Below are 18,733 nucleotides of genomic sequence, written 5' to 3'. Positions count from 1 at the left end.
GTTATATAAAAAAAATCATGTTAGTTTTTAATATTTTAATATAGAAATAATCAACATTTCCAACATTACTGTATCTATTGATATGAGCACAAGCTATCTCAAGGAGACGACAATAACTGAATTATTCGGCCTTCTCATGAACATTTTACATTACAGATTCGAAACGTGGAATCTGGCAACTGTCTCGACACGATGGGACGCAAGTCGAACGAGAAGATCGGTAGCAGCTACTGCCACGGGCTCGGAGGCAATCAGGTGTTTGCCTACACCAAACGGCACCAGGTGATGTCCGACGATAACTGTTTGGACGCATCTAATGCGCTGGGTCCGGTCAATCTGGTCCGATGCCACGGGATGGGTGGCAACCAGGAGTGGGTGTACGATGAAGAGGTGAGTTGGTTAGCTTTTCCCATGTTTTAAACTATTTTTATGTATTTATTGAGCACGATTATGTGTCCTTTTGTATCGGACACCGCCGTGTGGAATCAAATTTTGAAAATGCATGTAGTTATTTGATATAATAAGTTTCTTATATTCTTACACGGTGTGTTTGTCCGAAGAGGCTTATTTTCAAAAAAATCAGTATCTCTAAAACACTCACTACACGAAAATATACGTTTTCTTCTTTCACGTAGGTGCATTTTTAAAATGTTCTATCGGGGGTCATTTTTCCATACATTTTTGGGGGGTTAAATCGGTTATTGATTGAGATTTCTATGGAGTTTGCACCAAAAATAGTGAAAAAAATAAAAATTGTTCTAGATCCCTCGATAGAACATTTTAGTTTACCCACTATATGAAAGAGGAGAGCTTTCACGTGGTGGATGTTTCAGAGATACTGATTTTTGAAAAATAATATTTCCCCATAGACACACACCCTGCTTATGTTAGATGGAATATTTTTCATTGTTGAAATGTAAAGTGGACATTGCAAATGGAACAATAAAAATATTTTTAAAAATTACCAAAGGGGCCCTCCTTAGCCGTGCGGTAAGATGCGCGGCTACAAAGCAAGACCATGCTGAGGGTGGCTGGGATCGATTCCCGGTGCCGGTCTAGGCAATTTTCGGATTGGAAATTGTCTCGACTTCCCTGGGCATAAAAGTATCATCGTGTTAGCCTCATGATATACGAATGCAAAAATGGTAACTTGGCTTAGAAACCTCGCAGTTAATAACTGTGGAAGTGCTTAATGAACACTAAGCTGTGAGGCGGCTCTATGCCAGTGTGGGGATGTAATGCCAATAAGAAGAAGAAGAAGAAAGGGGGTCCTGTGGCGTAGTTGGCTACACGTTCGCCTTATGAGCGGACGGTCATGGGTTCGAATCTCAGCCGTCTACCAAGGTCTTGTCAGTCGCCGGAGGGTGCAGCCCAAATGGTGGCGTTTTGGGGTGCTCGTCTTACGGCTGCCCGAAGACGACTGTCAAATTGTTCTTCTCGGAGGCATTTTTCCAACGTATCCGGATAAATGACAGCTGAAACAATGCAACGAGCAATAGAACATCGTCAAAGGTGCTATTTTTAAGAGATGTCGCCACTACATTTTAAGTAAAATCGTTTTTTTAGTATGGAGGAATCGCTGGTTCTCGCCAACTACACATCGCTGAAATGTGAAATTTGGAATAAAGGCAGCAAATTATATTAGTATTCTGTTTACTCACTTTGATTTTTTTATTCCACCAAATTACTCTTTTCGATGCTTCTCCAGATACATTTTACAAGCATATTAACAAAAATTTAGCTCCGCGACGGGATTCGAAACCAAAACAATTGAGGGGGTCAAACGCAAAGCTTTGAGAAAAATGGGTGCAAAGTTTTTTAATATTTTTTCGATTCATACAAATTGTATAAAAGTTCCAAAAATCACTAATTTTCCGTGAATTTTTACATTTTTTATAAACAACGTACAAATTATATGAAGATATTGCCGCAAAGCTCTTAAACCAAAGCATTGTTTGTTGTAGTCAACTCAATTTTGATCAAAATGTTACTTACACCCCTCTACTTCTAACCCCCTCAATTTTGAAATGTTTAGAGCGCCCACTATAACCACGCCACCACATGAATTGATTATAAGCAAAGAGAAAAACTGCTGTATTGAACCTTTTACTTATCGTGGCGCATCGTCAGATTCAATCACTTTGGGGAGGCGAAGTTAGCAGCATTTGATTTTCGCGAAACATGGGAAGATGGATAAAAAAATTTTGGGCGTCGCTTGGGCCAGAGTTTATGACACTGTAATTTATCCGGATAAAATGGATGGTGGAGAAATCTGTGGTTGCGTGAGTGAGTGAGAATTCCGAACACTGGATATTATATATTTGCATTCGAAACATGAGTTTTATAAATTGTTGATGTATAGGCAAAAAATGATGCAGCGTACATACCAGTCAAGCAGTTTGACCAACATTGATTCCGTCTCCGCCTCAAAGTTCGCCGAACATGTTTGAGCGTTTGTAGTGAAGACACACAAACCCCCATATGTTTTTCGATGGTTGGTGTTAAATTTGGCGCTTCGGTCGTTCGTGTGTGATATTCCCAAGTAACAATTTCCATGCTTCTTGGATTTATCTAATTCTTATTGCAGACTTATGACAGCAACCACCAAGCTATTTGCTCAGTTTTATTGGCGCTCTTATTGCTATCAATAAACCTCTCATAAATCTGCCGAAAAAAGCTTCAAACGTCAAATGCCTATTGACCATATGAACAGATGTATGGTTGTGATAAAGAGCGTGATAAATCTAATTTTCAACGCTCGGATAAAGCTCCAATTTTTGGTCATAATGTGGTCAAATGAATTACACCCATAAGAATGTTTGCATTGCGAAGAGTTTATGACGGTGTTTAATAAAAGCGAAAATTTTCTCATCAAATTCCACGATGGCCATATTGAAAATGAAGTAGCATTTCGCAGTCAGTGAAATATATCACTGAAATTAATGATTTAACGACATTTTCACCGCGAATCATACGTTTTCTGATAAATAATTTTATTTATTAATAATTTGGGCAAAAGTAACAATCGATTTAGTGGACATCCTAGATGTTGTGGTAATGAATATTTTCGATTTATTTCCCTGAACTACGTTATACTGCCGGCGCGTGGTGTTCAACCTTATTTTTTCACCAGCTTTGACCATAAAATTAAAAGCGCACTTACTTTCAATGGTAATAAATCGAAAAAAAAAACAATCTGAAAAAAATATTATTTTGTTGTCATCATCATAACTTCCATCAACAACCCATTTTGTTATTATTTTTCTGCAAAGTTTTGTTTCTCTTTTTTCAAATCAACATTTTGACAGCTGCCGCAGCCAAATTCCCTTTTTTGCGGGTGGTTTAAAAAGGGTTTCTTTATGCTCTTATAATAGGTTTATAGTGGTTATCTGGAGAGGGCCACATGGTAATATCTCACTCTTATAGAGGTCATCAGAAGGTTGCCGTGTATTATTCGGTTTTATTTTTAGATCTTATAAATTGATCTTGAAAACCATTCCTAGAGCGGAATAAAACTTGAAATGTTACTTGGGTTGTTGGTCGAATAAATTGAGTGTTCCCGCAGCAGTTGGTGGAACATAGTGCATGCTTGACTACACGAGAGGTGGAGTCAAAGTTGGTCAAACTGCTTGACTGGTGTGTACGCTGCATTATGTAGCGTACACAGTACACACGGTCAAACACGTTGAACCAACATTAACTCCGGCCCCAAGAAAATTCTTCGGTTGCTGCTTGTCGACAAGTCAAATCAAGTACGAGACACTGAAGACGACCTTACTGTTGAGGTCGAAATACGTATCTGTCAAGGTACAATCAAGTGGTGGAATTAATTGGGATGGTACAAACTCGTCTTATGACAAATGAAGACATTCCAGTAAAAAGCTCAAAATAATTTTCTTAACACAATGTATGTGATTGTTCGGAAGCTCTTATCATGTTCAGCAAAATAGCGCTGACAAATTTAAAGTAAATGGCCCAGTCCCAGTATGAAACATGAACAAAATAAATTTTACGCTGTCGTTCTATGAAAATCAAAGTGAGTAAACAGAATACTAATATTATTTGCTGCCTTTATCACAAATATCATATTTCAGCGATGTGTAGTTGGCGAGAACAAGCGATTCCTCCATACTAAAAAAAGAGTTTACTTTACATGTAGTGGCGACATCTCTTAAAAATAGCACCTTTGACGACGTTCTATTGGCGGCTCAGTTGGAAAAAATCAAAGCGGTTTGATTTTGGTTTGACCTGTCGGCGGAGTCAAAGTTCGCCGAATATGTTTGAGCGTTTGTAGTGAAGTCACACAAATCCTCATATATTTTTTGATAGTTGGTGTTCAAGTTAGCGCGTCGGTCGTACACACTACTTTGGTTGGAATTGTACAAAAATATATATGATAGAGTTAGGGGTCGTTCACTAATTACGTAAGCACTAATGGGGGGAGGAGGGGGGTCTGCCATTTTCTTACGCTCCATATAAATAAAAAAAAAATATGGGAAAAATCTTACATGAGGGGAGGGGGGTTGCTTACGTAATTAGTGTACGGCGCCTTAATTCTGAGAATGTATTACGAGAGTTCGGCTACGTGCCCGGTGCTGGGAATTTGGTTTCATCAGTACCCGCTAAGCTGCGTAGGACGACGAAGGTCCTTCGTAGCTTAGTAGAGAAAGCAACTGTCTAGCGTACTGGTTTCGTGGGATCAAACACCATCGAAGGAAGCAGTTACCCTCCAATACCTTTTCGGAACTAAATCTCATGTTGTGTATATGCATAATCTAGTTTCAGATATAGTATTTTTTTCAAGGCAATTCTTTATCATATTTGTAGAATCTACAAAAAATTGGACACCTGAGATCAAAAATATATTTTTTGAATTTTTTCGCAATTTTTTGAGTGGGTGACCCATCAAATGTCTCCATATTGAGGTAACAATCTTCTTCTATATACATAAAAATGAATTTCTGTCTGTCTGAACCTTATAGACTCCAAAACTACCGAACCGATCGGCGTAAAAATGTGTATGCAGGGGTTTTTTGGGCCGGGGAAGGTTCTTAAGATGGTTCGAGACCCCTCCCTCTTTTGGAAAGGGGGGCTCCCATACAAATGGAACATAAATTTCTGCATAACTCAAGAACTAAGCAGAGAATAAATCAATTTTAGGCGAAACGAAGTTCGTCGGGTCTGCTAGTTTAAAATATAAATGTCTTTAAATCGTTAATTCAGTACAGATTATGGGTTAAAATAGTGGAAAAGTGATAGTAGTTTATCAATGTTAGCAAAATTGGATTGGATTGGAATTGGATTTTGATTGAATTTATTAGATTTGGGTTGGATTTGAATTGAATTAGGATTAGTTTTGAATTTGGATTTGAGTTATATTTGGATTGTGTTGGACTTCATTTTATTTGCCCAAATGTCGTAAAACAAAAGAAGGCCATTGACTTCGTAAAGTTTGTTGTTCTCTAATCATCTAATACTTAGATTTTAATCGAAAGCTGATGTAGATTTGTGAGACACAATAGTGAGAATCAGAATAGTATGAATCAAGATTTGTCTTTCGCGACCCACCAATGATCAGCACACGATTCGCTTGGGGGGCGCGAGTCACTTTTTGGGAACTTATGGTATAGAGGATCTATACTAAAAATACGCTAGAACAAAAGTAATCTGGTTCTCAGTCAAACAGGGGAGATGGGTACTTTAAACATATTTGGAAGCAATTGGTTCCTCTGCAGAAGCTTGCTGTGATGAAAGTAAAAAGGTGCTCTCTCATTTTTTATATAACAAAAATACTCAGAATTTCCAATTTTATGGTAATACGGGGGTTGGTCTACTATTATTTTCAATGTTTGTGTGATTAATCATATTAAGATCACACTTGGTCTTGTACGCGGCTTCTGACCCTATGCTGCAATTATAGTTCTCGATTTCTAAAATCGACTGGTGACTAATGTTAGCTGATTGATTGGGAATTTCATCACCGTCTTCGGTCATAGGTCACACTGACTGAATATTTAAAACCTAATTAGACAACGGATATTCACACAACACCCATTGTACCAGTGGTGAATTTCCCGTTTGACATAAAGTATCCTCTCTACTAGGTCGGAAATCGAACCCACACTCTATAGCACGAAAATGCGTCAAAACGACTGGGTACGCTCACCGCACGGCCAAGAAGCCTACAATTCCGAGGTTATTTGGTAACAAAGTAGGAGAGGGTTCGTTGCTTTAACGGCGTTGAAGTTGCATGTTCAACATAATTAGTTAGTTGCATTGTTAATATTAGCTAAAATACTAAGTTATAACGAGTATCCAAGTTATTACGATATCGGTATGTACCTATGAGTGGTTTCAGACAAAAATGGGCATCCCAGGGAAAACGGTTGTTAGGGATATTGAAAACTGTTCAGCGCAGCATATAAGCATGACAGCATATGGAGACGCATGGTACATTTAAGTGACTTAATTTTTTGTGTATACATTTTATCTTATCTGTTTAATTAAATGAATAAAGGTTCCCCTAGACCTAAGCAATTTCATCGCCGCGATTACGACAACTAGTCACCACGATTCTACCGTTGGGTCGCTGCAGGCAATATTCCATTTGCGCTTCCATACCAACGGCGACAGAATCGCAGTCGCCAAGCGATAGAATTGCGTCACGTGTGTTTAGAGGATCCTGAAACAAGTATGCAAGCATTTGTATGGCAACTTGTATCAAGGGAAACCTAAACCTAATTATCTAATTACATGTTGGGATGTAAATGTGCTTGGTTAACATGTCGAATACTGCGATCAAGAAATCAAGATTTCAAACAGCAGGTTTCCAGCTGGAGCTCAGATCAATTGGTCTAGGTCTGCGTGTTCTAGATTCTTCAAATTGTTTACCATTTCAAATCAATTGGTCTACCTGGTCAATTACGCCTCTGCAGTACATAACAGTCGACTTCATTCACACGGTCCATGGTTGCACGTCGCCAGCGACTCAGTTTACGGATCGTCTTCCACCTTACTCGCTGTGCACCTCGCCTTCTTGTGCTCGTTGTATCATTGCCGAAAACCATTTTCACCGAGTTATTGTCCGACATTCTGGCCTAAACCTAAACCATCGCAGTCTTCCGATTTTCGCGATGTGAACGATGGCTGGTTCTCCTAACAGCTGTTGCAATTCGTCATTCATTCGCCTTCTCCACGTAGCGGAAGGGGGGCAATACGCCCTAGATAAGCAAACATTTTTACATTATGCAACAGTTATGCAACAGTTAAACAAGAAAGCTAGTTGATGCCATTCAAAAATTGTCAAAAATCTCAATCATATTGATAATATTCACAATTCAAAAAAGTTATTCTGTTGATATTCTGTTGCCGGAAAACTCATAAGGCAAAACGCCTTTTAGCTGGCAGCTCCTAGGGAACAAAGCACCACGCGTCGGCGAATCAGCATTCTGATATGGATAGTGCGTGGAGACGCAAGTACATTGTATGTTACAGGCCTGGTAGCGGGTCACTTTTTAGTGACTTGGTCACTTTTTTCGGGTAGGTCACTAAAAAGTCTCTTTTTTCGAGCTCAAGTCACTAAAGTCACTTTTTCTCGTAAAAAGTCACTATTTTCAACTATTTTGATCAAAATTAAAAGTTGGGATTCTAAATCCAAGTTTTGTGAGGTACTCCAACTAGCATGGAAAAGAAATTTCAAATATTGTACCACTTTGTGTACTTATTGATAAACTTGCTTTACAATAAACTGATCGATGTATGAAAAAATAACTCCTACAGCTTGTTAGCCCGAAAGTCGCTCATAACTTCTTCGTGCCTTCAAATTCCCACGGCGGTTAGCGACGTCAATCGTCTAGACGCATGGTCTATAGAGCGTGGGTTCGATTCCCACCCCGAAAGGACGTGATCTCCACCGGTCCACTGGGTGTTATGTGTCCTGTCCGTTTTCTAGGTGTTAAGTGTTCAGTATGTACGACCACTGTTTGAAGACGGTGCTCCAGTCTTTAAAAAAAACTTGGCCAGCCTGTTAACTCGGTTATGTCAATAATAATTTAATGGACGCATTCTATGTCACTATTTATGAATGTTTATACTGTGGGGTAAGCAGAATGCGATCGAGAATCTAAACATATTCGAGAGCCTGACTGCAGACCTTTCTGATTTTCTAACATATGTGAAAAATGTTTTTCCAATCAAAAATCTCCATAATCAATTAAACTATTCAGATAGAATCTTTTTAATTCTACATGAACTTCCTGGTGTTTCAAACAAATGGTGAGCGAGGAACTGCTGAAATGATCAAACTATCAGTACTTGAGGATTTCGCAAAATATATTCTGATGATAGTTTTTACATTTGAAATAACTGTGAATATTTTTTAATTTTACATTTAAACAATCGTTCGATATTCCTAAGAAACTTATATGTTTAAATAATTTTGAAAGCCTAAACAAATTATTTAGGTTTAAAAATGATTCTTTGGCCTCCGGCACGAATTTATGCTATGGTTAATTGTGAATTAATGCAATCCCGATGCAAAATTTAACGTGTTTAAGTCTCTCATTTAGAAATTATTGTTTACTAAAATTCTTAGATAAAGTATAAGAAACCCCTTATTTATTTTAGAGGAGCTTCAAAAGTTTATCTCTGAATCTGACATCGATCCTTTAAACTAAAAAAAAAAGAATTTATTACTATACACCCAACCGGTGATTGTTAGATTTTTTGACAATTCTGTATAAAAACCTACCAAAACCTGTATAAGAGCTAGTATATGAGAAAGCATTTTTACATACAGAGGTTGTTGGAAAAACATTGTTCCTTACGATAGTGTAGAACTTGCTGGAAAATTATTGTTTAAATTAAAAACATTGTTCTGTCTAACAACTTTTTACTCACTGTCTAGTTATTAACTTCAAAAACAAGTATTTTTTGAACACTTTTTCCACATCAACAAGTGTTACTGGTTAAATTATTCCATATCTTATTTTAAAAGAGCTTGAGTCTGTCATGCAAAATTGCTTCATTTCACTTATTTATTGAAAAGTCAATCAAGGCGCAAATACAAAAAAATCCTAAGGTGAGTCATTTGGATAATTCGAATCATGCAAGATTTTGCCTTGATTTAAATCGTACATTGCGACCTTGAGTTTCTCTTGTCACGAACTGAAAGTCACTATTTGGTCACTTTTTCTGCGAATGAAGGTCACTATTTGGTCTCTTTTTTCGTCAACGTTGGTCACTAAAGTCACTATTTTGAGCAGCATTGATCGCTACCAGCCCTGAATGTTAGTGCCACTAGGGCGTTTTTCCTCGCCAACATGTTAGATGTTTGTTCAAAATGTGGAAAATTTCGGTTTTTCCGACCTTCCCATACACTTTTTTTAAACTTTTTTCGCCTAACCTACATAATTTTAGATCTAGTTTTGTTATGGCCATCTTAATGACGGTAAATATGAGGGAAACCACAAAAGGCGTTTTGCCTCGGAAGGGCGTTTTTGGGCTTCTTCCCCTACCTCCCCGCCATAGATAGTACGCAGCATTTCCGAAAGCTGCAAGTGCGCGTTTTTTCCACGAGCAGACGACTTCCGGTCTAATGAGCATTTTGCAGATAGTCAGTTTGGTATGATGGCGAACTCAATTCGATCGCAGCGTTTTGCGGAGTCAAAAGTACGAACGATTTCCTGCCACGACGTGTTTTCGAATTTCCTTGTTGATATCCATCGTTATCGGAGGTCACCAGTGAGCCCAAGTACACGAATTCTTCAACCACCTCGAATTCCTCACCACCGATACAAACTCGTGAGCCTCTTGCAATCATGTACTTCGTCTTCGACATGTTGATGACTAGTCTGAAAGGCTTTGCTTCCCTGATGTAGGCTTTTTCCATCTTCCCAAAATTATACGTGCCATACGAATAGGAGGCAGTCTTCAAGGTGCAGCCCCGCGCAAATGTTTATCCGTGCTGCCGCACTCAAATGAACATTCGCTTCGGGCTCGAACGTGCACTCGTAAAAATGAGCATGAACCCGAGCGTAGGCTGGATGCTCATGTTTTGTACCGCGCTCACAGCGGCGCTCGAACATTGATGTTTTCAGCGCGGCTGTGAGCGCCGCTTTGAGCACGGTACAAAACATCGGTTACAATCAACAGACATTGCTTGGTTGGCTTGGCTTAGCATTTTGGTGTTGAAACTCTAGTTTTAATATAATTGAATTTCAATGGTTCGATGATACTTTGTTCATAAAGGTAAAAAGGAACTTATTTATCATCTTATTATGCGCGTAGATATTTGAAATATCCTCAATGACAGAGTATAAGGACATTCTACGAAAAACATAAGCATAAGAAAAGTCCAACCCCGTACTTCTAACCATTTGTAATTGAATAGCCTTTAGACTTGTTAAGAAGGGTTTCAAAAATTCTTTCGGTTGCTTTTTTTGAATTATTGTCTTTACGTTTCTTCTTCGACTTTGAAAAAGGTGGGAACTTTTAGTTTTATAAACCGTCTAAGACGAATTAAGTACTGTCCATTTAATTCCACCAGTTAATTTTCGTTATCTTTGCAGATACGTATTTCGACCACAACTGTGTGGTCGTCTTCAGTGTCTTGTACTTGACTCGACTTCGAGTCGAGTCAAGTACAAGACACTGAAGACGACCACACAGTTGTGGTCGAAATACGTATCTGCAAAGATAACGAAAATTAACTCATTTCATTTCATTTATTTAGTCTACATCTATACAGATAACACTGAATCAACAATTTGACGCCACAATACACGGTTCGAGGCCGCATCTCTCCATCTTCGAATACGCCCCACGCTCGCCAAGTCGTTCTGCACCTGGTCTGCCCATCTCGCTCGCTGCGCTCCACGTCGTCTCGTACCTGCCGGATCGGAAGCGAACACCATCTTTGCAGGGTTGCTGTCCGGCATTCTTGCAACATGCCCTGCCCATCGTACCCTTCCGGCTTTAGCTACCTTCTGGATACTGGGTTCGCCGTAGAGCTGGGCGAGCTCATGGTTCATTCTTCGCCGCCACACACCGTCTTCTTGTACACCGCCAAAGATGGTCCTAAGCACCCGTCTCTCGAATACTCCGAGTGCTTGCAAGTCCTCCTCGAGCATTGTCCATGTTTCATGTCCGTAGAGGACTACCGGTCTTATTAACGTCTTGTACATGACACATTTGGTGCGGTGGCGAATCTTTTCGACCGCAGTTTCTTCTGGAGCCCGTAGTAGGCCCGACTTCCACAGATGATGCGCCTTCGTATTTCACGACTAACGTTGTTGTCAGCCGTTAGCAAGGATCCGAGGTAGACGAATTCCTCGACCACCTCGAAGGTATCCCCGTCTATCGTAACACTGCTTCCCAGGCGGACCCTGTCGCGCTCGGTTCCACCCACAAGCATGTACTTTGTCTTTGACGCATTCACCACCAGTCCAACTTTTGTTGCTTCACGTTTCAGGCGGGTGTACAGTTCGGCCACCTTTGCAAATGTTCGGCCGACAATGTCCATGTCATCCGCGAAGCAAATAAATTGACTGGATCTGTTGAAAATCGTACCCCGGCTGTTACACCCGGCTCTCCGCATGACACCTTCTAGCGCAATGTTGAACAACAGGCACGAAAGTCCATCACCTTGTCTTAGTCCCCGGCGCGATTCGAACGAACTGGAGTGTTCGCCCGAGATCTTCACACAGTTTTGCACACCATCCACCGTTGCTTTGATCAGTCTGGTAAGCTTTCCAGGGAAGCTGTTCTCGTCCATAATTTTCCATAGCTCTACGCGGTCTATACTGTCATATGCCGCCTTGAAATCAACGAACAGATGGTGCGTTGGGACCTGGTATTCACGGCATTTTTGAAGGATTTGCCGTACAGTAAAGATCTGGTCCGTTGTCGAGCGGCCGTCAACGAAGCCGGCTTGATAACTTCCCACGAACTCGTTCACAAATGGTGACAGACGACGGAAGATGATCTGGGATATCACTTTGTAGGCGGCATTAAGGATGGTGATCGCTCGAAAGTTCTCACACTCCAGTTTGTCGCCTTTCTTGTAGATGGGGCATATAACCCCTTCCTTCCACTCCTCCGGTAGCTGTTCGTTTTCCCAGATTCTGACTATCAGTTTGTGCAGGCAAGTGGCCAGCTTTTCCGGGCCCATCTTGATGAGCTCAGCTCCGATACCATCCTTACCAGCTGCTTTATTGGTCTTTAGCTGTTGAATGGCATCCTTAACTTCCCTCAAGGTGGGGCTGGTTGGCTTCCATCGTCCGCTGAACTGACGTAGTCATCTCCTCCGCTGCCTTGACTTTCATTGCCTGTACTCTCAGCGCCATTCAGATGTTCCTCGTAGTGCTGCTTCCACCTTTCGATCACCACACGTTCGTCCGTCAAGATGCTCCCATCCTTATCCCGGCACATTTCGGCTCGCGGCACGAAGCCTTTGCGGGATGCGTTGAGCTTCTGATAGAACTTGCGTGTATCTTGAGAACGGCACAGCTGTTCCATCTCCTCGCACTCCGCTTCTTCCAGGCGGCGTTTCTTCTCCTGAAAAAGGCGGGTCTGCTGTCTCCGCTTCCGTCTATAACGTTCCACGTTCTGCCGGGTACCTTGCTGCAGCGCGACCGCCCGCGCTGCGTCCTTCTCCTCCAGAATCTGTCTGCACTCTTCGTCGAACCAATCGTTCCGTCGACTTCGACCCATATACCCGACGTTGTTCTCCGCTGCGTCGTTAATGGCTGCTTTGACTGTATTCCAGCAGTCCTCAAGAGGGGCCCCATCGAGCTCACCCTCTTCCGGCAACGCTGCCTCGAGATGCTGCGCGTATGCAGTGGCGACATCAGGTTGCTTCAGTCGCTCTAGGTCGTACCGCGGCGGTCGTCGGTACCGAACATTGTTGATGACGGATAGTTTTGGGCGCAGTTTAACCATCACCAGATAGTGGTCAGAGTCGATGTTAGCGCCACGATATGTCCTGACGTCGATAATGTCGGAGAAGTGCCGTCCATCAATCAGAACGTGGTCGATTTGTGATTCTGTCTGCAGTGGCGATCTCCAGGTGTACCGATACGGGAGGCTGTGTTGGAAGTAGGTGCTGCGAATGGCCATATTCTTGGAGGCGGCGAAATCAATTAGTCGTAGGCCGTTTTCGTTCGTCAGCCGGTGAGCGCTGAACTTTCCAATAGTCGGTCTAAACTCCTCCTCTTGGCCAACCTGAGCGTTCAAATCTCCTATGATGATTTTGACGTCGTGGCTTGGGCAGCTGTCGTACTCACGTTCCAGCTGCGCGTAGAATGCGTCCTTATCATCATCAGTGCTTCCGGAATGTGGGCTATGGACGTTGATTATGCTGAAGTTGAAGAACCGGCCTTTGATCCTCAACCTGCACATTCTTTCATTGATCGGCCACCACCCGATCACGCGCCTTTGCATATCGCCCATCACTATGAAAGCTGTTCCCAGCTCGTGTGTGTTGCCGCAGCTCTGGTAGATGGTATGATTACCTCTAAACGTTCGCACCATTGATCCCTTCCAACAAACCTCCTGCAGCGCTACGATGCCGAATCCACGGTCCTTGAGCACATCAGCGAGTATGCGTGTGCTCCCGATGAAGTTGAGAGATTTGCAGTTCCACGAACCGAGTTTCCAATCGCTAGTCCCTTTCCGCAGTGGTCTTCGCCGATGGTTCCGGTCCGTACTCTCTTGTTGATTGTTCGTTGCTTATGATTTTTTAAAGGCTGGCTTGCAGGGCCTGACACCAAACCCCCTAAATTTCCGGAGGACCATTCCTCCTTATTTCCGGTGGACCATGGTGCACAGTTTCACTTAGAGTCCCTCGCTTGCACTCGGACGATGATCAGCCGCCCCTAACATGGGGAACAGACGCTGTTGTGAGCCGATCCTGACATGGAGAACAGACGCTCAATAAGATTTGCACCTCCGGAAAGGAGCAAACCCCCCCTTCCCTGTCAGCATACGACCATAGTTCCCACCGGGGTTGGTTACCCGATCTTCCCTAAGGTTGCTCGTATCCCGGCCAGCACCGCGGGGAGGTAGAGATAGGAGTTGCTGGGTAAGAGGCTAAGGACCGCGAGATGGGGTCTATTTTATTCCTTCAGGTACGCGAAGTACCAATGGTACGTTTTACCCAGCATTTGCCGTGCCAACGAAAATTAACTGGTGGAATTAAATGGACAGTACTTAATTCGTCTTAGACGGTTTAATACATTCCACTAAACGAGCTTAATATATTTTCCTTAAGTTTTATGTAAATTCCTTTAAAAGACGCACTCCTTGCACTGACTTATCTTTACACAAGTGAAAAATTGTGTTATGAATGTGTATAAATACTTGGGTTGCTTTTTAAGCGGATTTCATAAATCACGCGATTTTTCAAGCGAATTTCGACATTTACGCCGTTTTTCTACACGATTGTTTTCACAAAGTTGTTCTACGCGGATGTACGTGGAACGTATTCCCCTCGCAAAGACCGACCTCATTGTATAAGATTCAAGCGAGTAGGAACGCGGTTATATTTTAAAATGCCGCTAAAGTTTACGATATTGGAGGACGGTTTTGTAATCCGTGATTTTTTTTACCTTCAGTCATTATCAAGGTACATCATCGGAAAACATGTTCAAATAATCAAATATGGATCGTATATTTTGTGTATGCAGGGTACCCGAATTTTATAGAATTTTACGTAATGTGACTAAGTTGTCCGGCACTGAGGGATTTCTCTCTACTTGAGATGGAAATGTGTGTACATATTTTGGCAATTTGACAATGCAATAATCAACAATCAGGAGTATTCATTATATAAGCCTCCATGTGAAATCGGAATTATTGAACAACTAATGCATAAATTTTAACTCACGTGCTTTACTATGTATCTACCTACCAAAGAAAAAAAAACAATTCTATATGTTCAACACAATTTGTTGAGGGTTTGTGGAAAACAAAGTAAGTTGACACACAGTCTACAATATCGAAACTTTTTTTTTCTTCAATGGGTCTACATTTCAACTGCAACTTAACCTGTTTCCAATAACCGTTATAATTGAGGCTTTTCTATGCCTGCCATTGTATACATGTGTTTTGTGTATCTTATGTAGCAAACACAATGAATATACTGGCAATCAATTAACTAATCCGTTTATTGTACACTTTTTATGTTTTTGTTTTTTTAGGAAGATTTTATATTTCATTTGTTTACCCAATTGAGTTTTATTCTTTCAATGAAGCTGGATAGAAACAATAATGTTATGTACCATCTTTGCTTACAAACTAAATTTTCATTTTAAAGTTAGTTTGCTTCACGTTTTGGATTATTTTCAACTATAAAACATAACACGCTTGCTTTTCACATACTAAAGGGCCACGCAGAATGGGTACTTTTGCGAACGTTTTGATTGTTTTCCCGTTTTGACGCACGCGAATGCAAATGCTGAAATCATAACTTGTTTTCATCTACGAGCTCCGATTCGTATATTTTTTTGCTATGCCGCTCAACTATGGCGAATACGAAACGTGCCGCATAATAGTAAAGCATCGCGCTCGGCCCAAAACCTATTCTCACAGCCTCAGTTCTCAGCCTAAGCACACAGTCTGAGCACACAGCATGCTGGATGAGCACACAGCCCAAGTTTTGAACTTGAGCTCAAGCCTGAGCTGAGCCGCACCGCGTTCATTTTTCGTACCCATGTTCGATGCTGATGGTGAACACGAGCTTGAAGGCGAACGCGCGCTCGGGATGAACATGAACTTGCAAAAACTGCACTCAAGCTCAGCGCCGCTCATGTTTTCGTGAAGACTGCGAATAGGCCATTCGCAGCACCTACTTATAACCTTGCCTCCTGTATCGCTACACCTGGAGATCACCACTGCAGAAAGAATCACAAATCGACCACGTTCTGATTGATGGACGGCACTTCTCCGACATTATCGACGTCAGGACATATCGTGGCGCTTACATCGACTCTGATCACTATCTGGTGATGGTTGAATTGCGCCTAAAACTATCCGCCTAAAACGACCTAGAGCGACTGAAGCAACCTGATGTCGCGACTGCATACGCGCAGCATCTCAAGGCATCGTTGCCGGAAGAGTGTGGGCTCGATGTGGCCCCTCTTGAGGACTGCTGGAATATAGTCAATGCAGCCATTAACGACGCAGCGGAGAACAACGTCGGATATGTGGACGAAATGGACGGAACGTTTGGTTCGACGGAGAGTGCAGACAGATTCTAGAGAAGGACACATCGCGGGCGGTCGCGCTGCAGCAAGTTACCCGGCAGAACCTGGAACGTTTTAGACGGAAGCGGAGACAGCAGACCCACCTTTTTCAGAAGAAAACGCCGCCTGGAGGAAGTGGAGTGCGAGGAGATGGAACAGCTGTGCCGTTCTCAAGAAACACGCAAGTTCTATCACAAGCTCAACGCATCTCGCAAAGGCTTCGTGCCGCGAGCCGAAATATGCAGGGATAAGGATGGAACGTGTGGTGATCGAAAGGTGGAAGCAGCACTACGAGGAACATTTATGGCGCTTAGAGTACGGACAGTGAAAGTCAAGGCAGCGGAGGAGATGACTACGTCAGTTCAGCGGACGATGGAAGCTAATCAGCACCTGGTATACCTTGAGGGAAGTTAAGGCTGCCATCCAATAGCTAAAGACCAATAAAGCAGCTGGTAAGGATGGTATCGGAGCTGAGCTCATCAAGATGGAACCGAAAAAGCTGGCCACTTGCCTGCACAAACTGATAGTCAGAATCTGGCAAATCGGGAAGCCTACCAGACTGATCAAAGCAACGGTGGATAGTGTGCAAAGCTGTGTGAAAACGTGCGAATACTTCAAGTTCGTTCGAATCGCGCCGGGTATTAAGACAGGTGATGGACTTTCGTGCCTGTTGTTCAACATTGCGTTAGAAGGTGTCATGCGGAGAGCCGGGTGTACCAGCCGGGGTACGATTTTCAACAGGTCCAGTCAATTTATTTGTTTCACGGATGACATGGACATTGTCTGCCGAACATTTGAAAAGGTGGCAGAACTGTACACACGCCTGAAACGTGAAGCAACAAAAATTGGACTGATGGTGAATGCATCGAAGACAAAGTAAGGCTTGTTCGCGACAAAATCTGGACACATAACTTTAAGAATAAAAATAAACTGCTGTTGGTTTAATTCGGTACGTTTTTCACTTCAAATGGCTTCATTCCTTATCGATGCTTCGATGTATGCACGAAACTTGGTGACATTTGAATTTTCTAAGAAATAATACGTGCCGAATGATCTGGCATCCTCAGTAGAATTTGTTTCGAGCTCGTATCCTTCTGGTGGCTCATAAAATCCGTTTTTGTTCCACTCTCTGACGTTTTAGATATTGTCGAACAAGCATCGACAAATTTTAAAACGCTTTGAGCAGTGTTCACATGAAAACAAAATGTTTTTAGTCATTTTCTGGATCGAGAGACCCGAATTTCAATTGCGACTGCACACAATTCTTTCCGAACCTGTAATTCCTTCGACGCCATTATTCACTACGTACTTGTACCACTCATAAGAAATATATTTTCAGAAAGTACAGACATAGATTCATCAATCTACGAAATATTTCACTCGTTGATGAGCTATTTCAAAAGTTATACGTGTTTAAAGGTGTCCAGATTTTGTCGCGTACAAGCATTACATGCTTGTGGGCGGGACCATGCGCGACAGGGCCCGCCTGGGAAGCAGTGTTAAGATAGACGGGTATACGAGCTCCAGAAGAAGCAAGACGTTAATAAGACCGGTAGTCCTCTGCTGACATGAAACATGGACAATGCTCGAGGAGGAGTTGCAAGCACTCGGAATATTCGAGAGACGGGTGCACAGTGGTGCGTTTGGCTAAAATCGTGAACTTTTTATTTTACCACTTCAGGGTGTTATTTTTTGGCATCGGTGTCTTTGGGAATAAATTTTAGAAAAATATGGCGCATCGAATGACGAAAAGTTGTAGTTCCAATTTTTGCCACAGGTGGCGCTGCAAAATGTAACTTCTTTAATAAACGATTTTTAAATATGGTGTCTTTGGCAAAGTTGTAGTGTAATTTATTATGAATTTTATTGCTGAAGACACCGAGTGTCCATCTATCATCGTTTTTGAAATACGGGCGTTTTTTATGGATAGACCCTAAAAAAACAGTATTTAAAGATATTTTCAAATTTACAGTTTCAGGTCAATACAATGTTCTACAAAAATGTATATATAATCAAAATAGACCACTTTCTGGAAGAAACCAGGGATGTTTTTTGCAAACATGATTTGTTATCGGCGATTTAGGGTCGAAAATAGTGATATTTGAAGACTTCATATGCAACAGAGGGGCAAATTGGGGCAAGGAAATCCCGACAGGATTTAAAATATCTGGTCTGTAGTTTCATATGCATATAATTATGTCTGTCTCCACGTGTATCCAAACAAGTATTTCTAAATTTCATAAATCGACATTTTCAACTGATATTTATATAATAATTGAGATTTCACCACACTGCATGCCACGCTGTTGAATGTTAATGTCAAAAGAAGTGCAGCGTGAAGCTATTTTTTGTTCTCTTCATCCAATCACATTCACATAATGCAATTCTGACGTCATATGCTACTAGGGATGTCGTAAAATCCCGAATAATCGATTAGTAACTAATCGATTACTCTTTATTCTTATTGAATCGATTCATCGCTGGGTAATAGT

General features: G+C 41.7%; 1 protein-coding gene across 7 annotated transcripts in view; it reads left to right on the top strand.

Annotated features, from left to right (window-relative positions):
* Positions 1-18,733, top strand: part of LOC134213115 (polypeptide N-acetylgalactosaminyltransferase 5) — a 261,161-nt gene that overhangs the window by 236,458 nt on the left and 5,970 nt on the right. For all 7 annotated transcript variants that reach the window (XM_062691728.1, XM_062691734.1, XM_062691733.1 and 4 more), the window contains one exon: positions 157-390. In XM_062691728.1, coding sequence (XP_062547712.1) covers positions 157-390 — 234 coding nt within the window. The remainder of the gene's footprint in view (positions 1-156; positions 391-18,733) is intronic.

This window comes from Armigeres subalbatus, chromosome 2, assembly GCF_024139115.2.
Source record: "Armigeres subalbatus isolate Guangzhou_Male chromosome 2, GZ_Asu_2, whole genome shotgun sequence".
NCBI classification, from domain to species: domain Eukaryota; kingdom Metazoa; phylum Arthropoda; class Insecta; order Diptera; family Culicidae; genus Armigeres; species Armigeres subalbatus.
This window is presented reverse-complemented; position numbering and strand designations above follow the sequence as displayed.